This window comes from Rosa chinensis, chromosome 1, assembly GCF_002994745.2.
Source record: "Rosa chinensis cultivar Old Blush chromosome 1, RchiOBHm-V2, whole genome shotgun sequence".
NCBI lineage: Eukaryota > Viridiplantae > Streptophyta > Magnoliopsida > Rosales > Rosaceae > Rosa > Rosa chinensis.
Genome location: NC_037088.1, coordinates 41,464,164 through 41,478,180, shown reverse-complemented (window position 1 = coordinate 41,478,180; position 14,017 = coordinate 41,464,164). Strand labels below are relative to the sequence as shown.

Below are 14,017 nucleotides of genomic sequence, written 5' to 3'. Positions count from 1 at the left end.
TATTCTCAACGTGAGTTGAGTTCGTTCAGTATGTATGTTAGTATGAGCGTGCTTGTGGTTGAGTTCTAATTTAAATTCGATCTCTGCTGCTATCAGTCCTGCGTCTGGTTGAACGATCTGTAAATGCTGTGGAGACACCTATCACATTTCATTTATTCGGAGGTGCATGATAGCGTTCATCTCTCCAATTATTTTGTAATTAAAAAAAAAAATCTCTTTATTTTTTTTATCACTTCAATTGATATGTGACCGTCCCAAAGTTAAACGTGTCAAAAGTACTTTCATTTATTGCAAAAAAAATGAAAGAAAATTCAGTTGGCAATTGGCAAGTGATATTCTCTCGAATAGAGTAGTTGTAAGCTGAGAGAAGTTTTGGCTTTTCTCGTACTCACTTCATTCTCTTCTCATCTTAAATATATATATATATATATATATATATATATATATATATATATGAAAAGATGGCTAGAGGGAAAAAATGAGATTATCTTATGGGTATGAGCATTTTTAATGTGGCAGAAAGAAGGAATAGACAAGCTAGTGTACTGGTGGGTGTGAGATACCCTCATTTACAACTATTTGAACAAAAGTTTACAAGTATTTGAACCAAAATTACAACATTGAGAACAAAAGTTGCCATATTCATTTACACTATTTACATATAGTTAAACAAAAATTATAACATTGACAACGAATTTGTTCAAAAGCTTGTAAAAATGTCGTAAGAGGTGTAATTACCATTATTAGAACTAAGATTACATAAAGTAGGACTCAAATTACAACTTTGACAACAAAATTTGTTCTCACTTTTGTAAATTTGTGTATGAGATACCCACCACTACACTATAATTTCCCGTCAAATGATGGGAGTTTGTGCATACGCTTCAACCTTCTGTTAAATTTAGATTTGTGCTGACTATACCGACCCAGATTTCAATTCACTAAAATCTCCACCATACACATCCAATTGCAATGAGGAGTGTTCATAAAATTATACAACCATTGTAGCCTTTAGTACAGTACTAATTCCTTACACTATCAATACCTAGATAAATATGGGGGGAGTTCAAAATCTGTGATACCAGCCAATAAACAAGAGAAACTCATCATTTTCGGAAACTTTAACAAAATTTTGACGGGAAAAACCAGTGTATGTCTTCTATAATAAAATTTCCGTCATTGAAATTCACGTTCATATTCAATACTATGGCAGTGCCCACGAAAGTTCCACAAAGCCAGTGAACATATGACGCAAAATGGTCCCTGGAAACCAAGAAACAAAATGGTCCCCTAACCTTACACCATTCTTTCTTGGTAAGGGGGAAAGTGAACTTGGCACTCAGAGGACAAACAACCCCAAAAGAAAACAGGATGCACTAATGTGCAGGCATCATGAAAAATATATGAACTCCAGAGCTATATGGGAACCATTGAGTTGTCATCGATATCTAAGTGGCAAACTGGACGTAATCACGAACATAGCAACTTGAACACTAGGACTCATGGAAGAAAGTTATAACATCTAATTTTCCAATGCCACAAAGTGTCAAAACTCAAAAGAGGTATTCAAAGTTTTCAAACTGCCACATACACCAAGTATGTGACAATATCTGCCATTTCCATTATATTTAATCCCCATCTTAGGTGAATGCTGACATTAGGTGCAGTAGGAGTAGCAAAGACTTGAAAAAATACAACACTAATCTACAAAAGCTATGCTACTGATGCTGTTGGGGAGAAATTTTTTGTTCCTTTCGCCTTGGGGTGCAATTGGAGTGGATGAGGGTAAACTGAAAGTGGATGATACCATCAAGCTGAGCGAACTCACTTAGGTTTGTCTGTGAGGGTTACCAAGGATTTTAGCACACCAGGACAGATCTTGTCAGCAAGGGCACCTGTTTCTGAAAGCACAAGAGATTTCTCCTTCATAGTGCTCTGTAGCCTTCTGGAATCAAAGTCGAGTTGTTCTTGATCTGCATTGACGGACAATAGTAGAAGTTCAATATGGAAACAAGATGAAGTGTAATTATACTAAAAAACGCATCTAACTATGAGAGGGAACACGCCCGATAAACACACGTGACAAAAATTGACAACTGCTGAGCCTTTTTACAGTAATGAGAGACAGAATTGTCACAGTGGTAATTTTCAACTAATAATTGAATAAATCACTCCAACAAGCCTCAAGAGTAAAGTTACAGAAGTAGGAACATGATCACAGATTCTGAAAACTTTTAGGCAGGAATTAAGTAATGAGAGACAGATTTGTCACAGCACTATTGTTCATCCGACAAATGAGTGAATTGCTCCCAACAATCAAAAAGTAAAGTTACTAAAATTATACATAACCAGTAGGAACACAATAACAGATTCTGAAAACTGTCAGGTAGGAACTAAGAAACCTAATTATTAACGGAAGTTTGCTGACCAATAGATCCCTCCCATCAACTATTTGAATTATTCTATATTAATCTAAAGCATATCTTCCTTTTGGGAAACTAATGGATGTTGCATATCAAGAAATGACAACTTTATAATCAACTGTAGGTGTTTCGAATGGAAGGCAATTCTAGAGCTTCATGAGTTAAATCAGTCTATCAACTTTTATTTTTCTTTTAAAGATGGTTCCATCTCTCTACACCTTTTGTTGCTTGATTTGATTCCTTCCTTATGATGGAGAGTGTTCTAGGTGCCCATCAAAACTCCCTTTTCCATCTACTATTTCCTTCACTTAAATACCTGAGTTTCAATCACAACAGAACTATTGTCTGACACAACAAGTGAGTGCTGATATTGGAGAATAAGTGAATGTAGAAACTCTGGTCCTCGTATTTGAAAGTTTAGGCCTTTTCATCAATTCTCAACCCAGTCTTTATACCATCACTTAATAGAACATTTAACACCAGAATCACCAGATGGAACTCAAACTAACACCCTAAACCTATAAACTTGGAAGAAAAGAAAGAATTAAAATAAAAATCTTAGACCTATTCCACCTATACCCGCCCAGGTAGAAGAGCATGACATCATAATGAAAAGGTTTTTGATCTAATCCTAAATAGTTGGAATGAGGTAGTGTTAACTTGAGTAGTGCACAATCTTCACAAAAAGAATGTATTCGACCAAACCAAAACAATGACTGTTCTAATCCCATTAATAGAAAGCCTACCAAGTTTTAAATCAAAAATCCAAACCTGATTATGGACCATGCCAGCTTCTTGAACAACTGAACAAAATCTCAGTAAAATAATTTTTTAGAGCTGATATGTGAAGTAGTGTACTTCTTACTAACATTGTTGGTTTATGTTTCCAAATAATTGCATTAAGAGACAGGGGCGTGAGAAGAAAAAAAAACCTTTCTCCAAGATGGTATGGGCAGCATGAAATGGAATCCTAGCAAAGACATCAGTTCCAGGGAACATCATCCATGTGCGCTCATTTGAGTCATGGTTGCCACAGGTGGGGCAAACCTCCTTCACCAGGGGTCTTGATTGAGCTCCCCCAATCTCCTTCATCATCGACTCAAAAGGAGATGGAACACTAGTTTTCGTTGTTCGAGCTATCTTCCTCAAAGATGTAAGTGCTTCTCTGTTCCCATTCCTCACCCTATCATTTTCAACCAGCTGCACATTTCAAGATAAACACCATAACCCCTTCATTTTCTTAATAACAAGACCATCACTCTTTAATTAAAACTGATTTTTTTTTTTTTTTTTTTATATAACTCCATCAATGGCCTGAAGATATGACTAACAGGATAAGAATGCAAACAAAACCTTGGGTACAACCAATTCCATAAAAAACTACAAGCCAGAGACAGAAAAAAAAAACCTGGAAACCCATATACAAGTACCCCAATTCTGTATCAAACTCTCCAATGTAAATATGAGATGCCCTATTTAGCAGATGATTAAATCATTAGAGTAACAAGTATGAATTACCTGGTGTTTGGCTAGAAAGAGTTGCTCAGCTTGAGTCTCATGCTCAATTAAGATTTTCTGGAATTGCTTCATGCTGTCGTCCATTCTTCAATTCTCAATTCTAGCAGCACCACTGAAGCAAAAGCTACAACTCATGAGATGGGATTGTTCAATTTCTGGATTGAAACAAACCCAAGTGAAAATTTACACACAAAACCCCAAAAATTCAATTACAGAGATAGAGCGGCAGAGCAAGATACCTGTTAGCTGTGGTGGCGGGAGAAAGAACGAAGCAGAGGGAGAAGGTCTTTTTAGTGAAACAGAGGAGAGGAATGGGAGGGTATTGGGCTTGGGTGGGTCGAAACTAAACGGGTTTTGGGTCATTCGACCCAAGAACAAAACTTTTACGCACAAGACTTGTTCTTTAGAAATTACAAAATAAAGCAAACCCTGAAGACGAACCACCAAAGTTTTCTGAAGCAGTACAATGCAGTCCATTTTTTTCTTTCAGAAAACAAATAGATCCAATAAAGAAATCTTCTTTGCAAAATGGTAGTATAGGCAGTATGATGAGATGGGCTCCTAGTTGGAATATAGTTGATAGTTGCACACCCCCTTATTGATGTCTGTTCTCACTGAGATAGCGGGTTTTGGCGGGAGTAAGTTGCGCAAGGATTTCTATAGTAAAGATTGTTTTCATACAACTTGTATTAGCGCATCAGTTACCAGTTACTTATGTGGTCACTGCATAAAGCATTAGATCATTTCTGTATCACTGTATGGTTCTAATTTTATTAGATGTTCCGAGGAGATTCATTCTAGTTGTTTTTTTCGACAAAGACGTGATGCTTTTTTTCTTCTTCAGTTTCAAGATGTTTGATTTTATACATCCGGACAAGAGTTGGTGTCAAGGTTTAATTGGAAGAAGATTTTCAAAGTGGGGACTAGGAAAACTAGAGATGTTAGACATTGACTTGAAGTTAATCATGCACCTGACCCAAGCATATCAACCATTCTCATCTTAGCCTTGTTCTGGTTTTGTTGCTGCTAAAAATGGCAGACGTAGTTTTATCACCAGCTTTGCAAGTGATCTTTGACAGAGTAGCATCCCCAGTCCTACAAAAGCTTGCTGATATCTGGGACATGAAGGACAACCTCCAGAGCCTACAACATGCCTTGGTCATGGTTCAAGCTATTCTTGAAGATGCAGAGGAGCAACAACTGACCAATAAAGCCGTCCGGCTTTGGCTGTTGAAGCTCAAGAACGCAGCTCATGATGCTGATGACCTTCTGGATTTCGTTACGGCCAAAGGAAAAGATAAGTGGACTTTAGCAATTTCAAAATCCATAGATGCTGACAAAGTCAGAAAGATGCTTTTGACATTAGAAATGACAGTAAAAGAGGGTCTATTGAAGTTTAATTTTCGAGAGCCTGGTACAGTAGATAGGCAATCTGATAAAAGGGAGACTAGCTCTTTTGTTATGGAGTCAGAAATATATGGAAGAGCTGATGACAAAGAGAACTTAGTGAAACTCTTACTATCTTCTGAGTGTCACCAGGATGGTTATGCTATGTGTATTCCGATAATTGGTATTGGAGGAATTGGCAAGACGACTCTTGCTCAGTTGGCATATAATGATGAGCGGGTAATCCAACATTTTGATGTTAGGCTGTGGACTTTTGTCTCGCATGATTTCAATATCAAGAAGATCATGAAGTCAATTATTGAGTCTGTAACAAGGGAAGATTGCAAGTTCTCGGAGAGTGACTTACTTCAATCTCGACTTTGGCATTTGCTGCACAACAAAAGATATCTAATTGTGTTGGATGATGTTTGGACTGAAGATCAAGATGACTGGGACAAACTAAGACCTTTGTTTAGACGAGGTGTTGATGGATGCAAAATCATTATCACTTCCCGCAATAAAAAAATCCCATTCATGATGGACTCCCTAAATTCGGCATACTATTTAAAGGGTTTGATGGAGGATGACTGCTGGGCTTTGTTCAAGCAACGGGCTTTTGGACGAGAAGAAGAAGAGAAGTATCCCGACCTCTGCCTGATTGGAAAGCAGATTGCAAAGACTTGTGGGGGTGTACCATTAGCAGCCAAAAGTTTGGGAAGTGTTATGCGCTTTAAAAGAGAAGAACGGCAATGGTTGTTTATGCAAAATAGTGAACTTTGGGAAGTAGATGGATGCAAACAGAGAATTTTACCTGCGCTTATGTTAAGTTATCTTCATCTGGCAGCACATCTTCGACAATGCTTTGCATTCTGCTCCATATTTCCTAAAAATTATGAATTCAAGAAGCATAAATTAGTTCTCTTGTGGATGGCAGAGGGCTTAATTCTAGAAGAAGGTAGCAAGCGACCAGAAGACATTGGTGATGAATACTTTTCTGATTTGCTGTGGATGTCTTTCTTTCAAGAAGTAGAGTTACGTGATGGTGGTAGCACAATTGGATACAAAATGAATGATGTCATTCATGATCTTGCACGATATGTTTCTGGAAATGAATCCGTTATGCTTGAACAAGGTCTTCCACCAAGTAATCCAGCACAAATTCGTCGCTCATCCATTATTTATAAATACAGGGAAGTTACAATTCCAGAAGCTCTCTTTGAAGCAGAACATTTACGAACTGTCTTATTGATTGGAGAATATGGACTTCTAAAAGACAGTAGTAAAATGTTATTAAATTGTATATACCTGCGTGTGCTGGACTTGAACAACTGTGATGTTCATTTTTTGCCGTCATCAATAGGTGGGTTGATATGTTTGAGGTATCTCGACTTGTCTTATACGCCTATCTCCAAGTTGCCGGCAACCACAAGGAATCTCTGTTCATTGCAGACTTTAAACCTCTCTGGATGTCATAATCTTAGAGTATTGCGAGACTTCGAAGCAATGACCAGCCTAAGACATCTCAATATAACTGGATGTGATAGCTTGTGGTATATATCTCCTTGTATTAAAATGTTACTTCAACTTCAGACACTGCCATTATATTTCGTTCGCAAGAATCCCGGTAATCTTGGTGCACTAGAGAATTTGAATCTTTATGGGGAGTTGAATATTACACACTTGGAGAATATAAGAAATGCAACTGGAGCTCAATCATCTGGACTGAAGATGAAAGAAAATATTGAGTCGTTGGGATTATACTGGGGAGATTTTGGAGATGTGCACGATAGGAATAAATCAATATTGAAGAAACCAGCCAAGTCCTCAGCCAAATGGTACTGTTCAGAAGTAGGGATGCGGTGGCATGAACCTGATGCTGAAGAGGCGGTAGAAATTCTTGATGGCCTGAAACCACACAAGAATTTGAAAAAGCTAGTTATACATGGTTATCCAGGAATCAGATTTCCAGATTGGAAACTGCCAAATCTAATTGCAGTTGATTTGTCCAATTGTAAGAACTGTGAATATCTTCCAGCCCTTGGGAATCTTCTTCTACTCAAGACTCTTTCTCTGCATGGAATGGAGAGCGTGACGCGCATTGGCTTTGAGTTCCATCGTGATAGTACAGACATATGCTTTTCATCACTTGAAGAACTATCGCTCAGTGATTTTCCGAAATTGGAAACCTGGTCGAGTGCAAATAATGAAAATGCATTTCCGAGCTTGAGGAAGTTAACCATACGTAGGTGTCCCAAGTTGACACAGATACCATTTTGTTTGTCTCTTCAACATTTGGAGCTGCGGGATTGTAATCCATCTTCAATCTTCATTGGAGGTTTAACTTTGCTGACAGTGCTGGTAATAGAAAAACTTCCACAGCTGCGCACTCTACCACAAGGGCTTTCTGCATCAGCTAGTCTGTCTTCTCTGGAGGTCTTATCTTGCCCCAAGCTTTGTTCACTGCCTTTGGAGATGGGAAACCTCACTGCACTGAAATCATTGACCATTCGTTGGTGTGATGAGTTGTCCTCTCTGCCACAGAGTTTGCAGAACCTCAAAGCTCTGGAATCACTAGAGATTAGTGACTGTCATAGTATAATCTCGATGCCAGATGGTGCAATTGGAGGTTTGAGTTCCCTTCAAACTTTGTCCATTGAGAACTGCAGTAGTCTGACTTCTTTGTCTTCGAGTCTGGAACAACTCGCTTTCCTTGAGCGGTTCACCATTATGTACTGTCCAAACCTTGGTTCTTTCCCAGAGGGTGTGCAACACCTCTCAACCCTTCGAACTTTGTCTATCTTGAGCTGTCCTTGGTTTGATTCTTTGCCAGAAGAGTTGCAAATGGTCAAGACGCTGCAGTGTCTGGAAATTAGTAGCTGCCCGAATTTCACAGCTTTGCCAGAGTGGGTTGAGAAGCTTGCTTCACTCAGATCTTTGACCATTTTTGATTGTCCTAATTTGAAACTGTTGCCACAAAGTCTAGAACTTCTCACTAAACTCCAGCACCTCTCTATTCAAGAATGTCCCGAGCTTGAGGAAAGATGTAGACAAGGCAGTGGTGAGGATTGGCTGAAAATAGCTCATGTTCCACATAAGCACATTGGATCACCGGAGATGAGGCAGTCCAGTAGTGAAGCAAGTACATCGGGCAGCTCTTCTGTTGAAACATCTGTATAGCAAGCAACTGCTTCATCATCATGAACAGGATATTACCATGTGCCAATTTTTATTCCAATTTGTGTTTCTGAAGTTTTATCACTTAGTTTCTTTGGTTACATGGATGAACTGACTTTGGAATATCAATATTTGTTTTTTCTGTACAATTCAAACTAGGAATAAGTCATAGTGAAGTTTTCTTCATTTACGAACTTCAGAAATAAAGGGATAGTTTAGTTTATGAACTAGTTTATTTGTGTTTCTGTTGAAGCTATTAATGATTTGTTTTCACTATTCAATATGCCGCCTTCGTAATGCTCTCTCTCTCTCTCTCTCTCTCTCTCTCTCTCTCTCTCATGTTCTGTTCTTAGACTTTATATGTGTACCAAAAGAAAAATTATTGTGTGGATAAAGAAAAGGACGTGCACCAGGAAGACTATAGAAAAATTAAGATTAATGCATGCTTTCTAAATAATCTACAAGCAAGTCCAGTGGCCTCCGTTCACATACAGCTCAAAGACTACTTGGCAGCTTTCCATTTATATGTTTCTATAATTCAATGTCTCCATATTCCTTTAAGTAGTTTCCTTGATAACGATTCTCGATCCCTCTCCTGAAAAATCGATTGCTTGACAAGAATGTCATCTTGAATTCCTCTTCTGCTGGCCGTCTCAGTTCAGTTTGTATCACCAAACTCCTTGATGGCATTGAAACTTTTGAGCAAAGTCATGGACTACAACATCAGTGGGTACACGAAATGCAGAGCTAAGAGCGTCATGGATGTTCAGAACTGAATCAAGCAGTAGAATTGATTTGTCTTCAGGTACTATTCTAGTGTTAGTGTTTAGGGCCTGGGTTTTTATTAGGATTTGGTACCTAGAAAATAATTGGGAATCATAAAAATCCTTTACTCTGCCAACTTAGTATATATGATCTGATGTTTTGATTCTTTGACGAAAAAATTGTATTTTGATAATATAACTTTTATCATATCTCTAGTCTCTGTCTGATTGGGGAAATACGTTGTCTTGATGATGAAAAATTGCTTGTTTTATATCTGAATGTCTAGATTCCATAAGTCTCGTCTTTACTTGCTTTATTCGGTTATGTTGTTTGATGCTAGCCAAGTGTGAATAGTGTTAAGATTGATGTGAGCATATGAGTCTTAAGAAATCCTTACAAATCTGTTTTGTTAGAATTACTACATGAATTTGATCGATATGTCCACTTACTAATGTTTTTTAATGAAATAAGGTTCCATTAATGAAATATCAAAATTCGACTCTGATTCTGATCGTGTCTTTTCTACTACTACTACTACTCTGATTCTGATTCTGACTTCTGGTACTATAACTTGTCTACTATTACTATTCTGATTCTGACTTCGGTATACAAGAATCACATTAGTTCTGAAGTCAAAAAATTGAAAGCTTCACGTCCCCGTAGAACAGAACCGCCGCCGTGAGAAGTACATTTGCCAGATTAGATGACCTTGTTACGACAAACCTGTCCATCTGCCCAAGACAAGGTAAATAGTTTGCATCTTTTAAATTGTTTTTCTTAAATAAGTAACGAACTAGTGTGTATGTGAAAATTGGTTTCTCTTATAACACTCCGAGATATGATCATCTAACTGATACAAAAGTTTGTATCATGATATTAATAAAGAGAGATTACCCTGTAATATGTGTTTGCGTACGACCTAATCAGCCAGTTGCCAGCTGCAATTTGTGAGAGCATATTTTCTCTGTTGTCTCTAAAGGAAGCAGCACCTGCAAGCATTATTTGTCGTCGATAGCAGCATATGTGGGAGTCTTCTACTTGGATTCTCGATTTTTTTGATGAAACTCTTTAACTCTATGTTGCTTCCGGCTTCTCCATCCAGAACAGAAGAGACGTAGCTACGTTGATTTGGTCGATCAGGTGGTGGAACAGTACACAGGCCCAACCATTGAACAATTCAAGGCTCGGTTTCATCTAGACCACTGTTTCACAACATCAATTGATAAATGGGTTCTTTTTGCATTGAAAACGAGTGCAAGTTTACTCATGTGCCCTGTATCTATGCCGAGAGGTTGGAAGCTTACTCGTGTGCTCTATGATGATGATTTGTTTATTTTCTGCAGGGGTGATATTTCATCCCTTGATGTTTGCAGTTATTTTTTGACTCTTATGGTGCTGCTTCTGGATAATTGGTTAAAAAAAATTAAAAAATGAAAAAAAGAAAGAAAAAAAATTTTGTATGAGAATGGAATTGTGTGTTATCATTGAAAATATGAGCCCTTTAAATCGGGAGTTACAAGGTATACAAAAGGTAAGAGAATCCAAATACAATTGAATACCTATAACACTTTCCTATTACAATCCTAAACCCTAGTTTGTAGAGGCACACTATGTCGACATCCTTTAACACTCCCCCTTGTGCCGCTCAAACTTGGTGATGACGCTTTGATCGTTGCCTCGTTAAAAACCTTGCCAGGTAACAAAAACCCTGTGGGACAAAAATAACCCTGGTCGAAGGACAAAAAGAGCACAACACGTCATTCACTCTTCGAGATCGAACATGTAGACATCATGCCTCCCCCTGATGTCAATATCTCCCCCTGATTGCTACAATCATGAGAGTTCGGATAACTTTCTCAATCCGATGCTCTTCACATGTTTCTCGAAGGTGGATTTTGGTAACGACTTAGTAAATAAGTCCGCTACATTATCCTTTGATCGGATTTGGTTCATTTCAATATTTAGAAATGCTTGTTGTCATTTTGATGGAGGGGAGGAGGAGCACGGAAGGTGGCATTTTGCCTTGTGGGGTCCGATCCCACACTTCCATCATCTCTTCTCTGTAGGGATAGAACAAGCTCATATCAATCGTACCTCTCAAATATCGAAAGATTGTCTTTGTACCAATCTAATGGCGTTTCGTTGGCGCAGGGCTATATCTAGCCAACAAGTTCATAATAATTGAGGTGTCTGGTCTTGTATTGTGCTAATTACAATAATGCGCCTATTGTACCTAAGTAAGCACTTCTGCTATTAACACGTCTTCGTCATCATCCCTGGGACGAAATGGATCCCTTTTAGGGCCAAGACTACAGACGACCATGGTGCATCTTTGACTTTATCAAAAATGTCTCTTGACACGGTATACAAGTTATGAATTTAGACAAAACCGTGTTCTCCCAAGGTCATTCCTCTCAAACTCGGATTTCAGGTGTTCAGCGGTTTCCCTTAACTGTCAAGGGTTCCAATTATGTTTATCAACATAAACCGCGACAATTGCAAATCCGGAACTTGTCATGGAAACGCGTGGGCATAGTTCATCATATCCCTTCCCAATCAAATAGTCATTTTAGTGAGCATTTCAACCTCGTTGCAAATACGCTCTGTGGTCTAGAGCCACTTGACTTGGGTAAATGAAGTCCACAAGGACCTTCATTATATTCCGTATCTAGATCCCTATAGAGATACGTAGTGACCACATTCATAAGCTGCATGTTCAATTATTTGGAAACTACCAAACTGACAAGGTAGTGGAGTGCAATGACATCCATTACGAGAGAATATATCTTCTCGTAGTCGATTCCAGGGCGTTGTGAGAAACCTTGCGCCATAAGGCGAGATTACCATCTCTTTTTCTGATCACGCTATCTAACGAAGACCTATTAATGTCAATAGGTTTTATGTTAGGAGGTATTGACATCTCAGGCCCGAAATCCTTCTTCTTCGTTAGTGAATCCAATTCAACCTGGATCGCATCTTTCCATTTAAGCCAATTTTCTCTACGTTGGCATTCTTCAACGGAGTAAGGTTTGATGTCATTGGTCTCAATAATTCCACGTCCTCATGTACACTAGTGTAGTTCGTAGACATCTCTATATTCTCAGGAATTGGTTCTAACATTGAGGCGTCCCCCAACGATGTCTCTTGGACATAACCACAATCCAAAATATTCTCATGAGACGGATTTTGAGTATCAATGATCAATGGATCAAGTTGTGCCAAACTCGCTTTCTTCTTAGGGCGAGAATCCATCGAACCTATGGGTCTCCTACTCTCTCTAGTGGAACCCATGGCCCATGACGCCATTATGCCACCTTTGTGGCGTCACCATACCACCATCCATGGTAGTGGTGCAGTACCCATCTTCTCTGGGTGGCACCATGTCTTCTTGTGGGGACATCAATCCTTGCAGGCATGTTTGCAGCAGGTATATGTGATCTCGTCACTTTTAGGGGATCAAGATGAGACATAGTGGGGACAGACCACGACAATTTCTGTCGTTTCTGTTGAACATTGACGTTCTAATCTCCCCCTAACGACGGGAAGACTGTCTCATCAAAGTGACAAGTCGCAAATCCAGCAAAATAAAGATCGCCTGTCAAGGGTTCTACATAGCGGACTTATAGTTGGAGACTCATGTCCAACAAATATATATATGCATTTGTTGCAATGACTCATGTTGATGCGCTGTGGCGGCGCAATTGGCACATGAACCGCACACTCAAATATGGATAAATACGAGATATTAGACTCGAACCCAGTCACTAGCTGTAACGCAAATAAAAGTTGAGTGGCTGCTATGAGTCATAGACGAATTAGCATAGCTGCATGCGATATTGCATAACCCAAGCAGAAATATTGGTGCACATTACCAATGTCCGGGCTACCATCGTAGTCGTTTAATGGTGGCTTTTCCGCGAGACCAATTGGGTGTGTACATGGGAATATGATACTTGATATCAATATCTAATGATATGCAATAGTCATCGAAAATTGTCGATGTAAACTCTCTAGCATTATCAAGTCAAATTGACTGAATGGGATGATCTGGGTAGTGAGCCGGTAGCCATATGTTATGTGCTAGGAGTGTAGTATAAGCAACATTACGAGTGGATAATGGCACAACACGTGACCAGCGTGTTTGCGTATCAACCAACACCATAAAACATCTATACTGTGCAAGTTGGTTGATCAAATCCACAGAATTCCCTTGGATTCTTTGTGAGAATGGAATTATTTCCTCAATCTCCTTTGCATAGGATGATCTCAATCCTAAATAACAGGCTTTACAGAACGAAACATGGGCTTTGTAATCAACCAATGAAGGTTTTGGTTAAGCCATAATGTCATAATAGACTTGAGAAGTAGAGAGAGGAGTTTATGGCGTCAATGCCATGTATTTGCCGCAGGGGGTAGGCGGCGCCGGCCATGTATGGCCTATCTTTGCACAATCATGGTGCCATGAGGTGCATGTGCAGCTCCTCGAACCAATTCTTGGTTCTTACTTTTCTTCGTTCTGAAAATGGATGTCCGTGTAAAGTCTTTAATACACGGATCATCATGTCAAAGCCTATATGTGTCAGAATCCCATAAGTCGTCTCTCATGTCATTGTTGGATTCAATAACTCAAATAGTGGTTGCATACAACCCACTAGAGCGACACATAAGTTTCTCTAATACTCGTTTATGTCCGTAGTCATTAGAGGTGATGCAAAGGAACTCTGTCCATTCTCATAATGTGTTTCCACATG

The 14,017-nt window shown here is 38.9% G+C and overlaps 2 protein-coding genes across 4 annotated transcripts; one reads left to right on the top strand and one right to left on the bottom strand.

Moving 5' to 3' along the window:
• Nucleotides 1-1,503: 1,503 nt before the first annotated feature.
• LOC112175694 lies at nucleotides 1,504-4,319 on the bottom strand. Of its 3 annotated transcripts, none has more exons than XM_024313419.1 (4): nucleotides 4,181-4,319; nucleotides 3,942-4,053; nucleotides 3,356-3,623; nucleotides 1,504-1,973 (listed from the first exon to the last, which is right to left on the bottom strand). In XM_024313419.1, exons 2-4 carry the CDS (start codon nucleotides 4,023-4,025, stop codon nucleotides 1,825-1,827), a joined length of 501 nt encoding a protein of 166 aa, XP_024169187.1. In that variant the 5' UTR covers nucleotides 4,026-4,053; nucleotides 4,181-4,319; the 3' UTR covers nucleotides 1,504-1,824. The 3 variants fall into 3 exon arrangements, with proteins under 3 accessions (XP_024169187.1, XP_040371826.1, XP_040371824.1); XM_040515892.1 differs by having other exon boundaries at nucleotides 3,942-4,065; nucleotides 4,181-4,197; XM_040515890.1 differs by lacking the exon at nucleotides 4,181-4,319 and having other exon boundaries at nucleotides 3,942-4,127.
• A 654-nt stretch (nucleotides 4,320-4,973) lies between these two features.
• Nucleotides 4,974-8,504, top strand: LOC112167027 (disease resistance protein RGA2). The gene has a single exon (XM_024303986.1). It carries the CDS (start codon nucleotides 4,974-4,976, stop codon nucleotides 8,502-8,504), a length of 3,531 nt encoding a protein of 1,176 aa, XP_024159754.1.
• The last annotated feature ends 5,513 nt before the right edge of the window (nucleotides 8,505-14,017 follow it).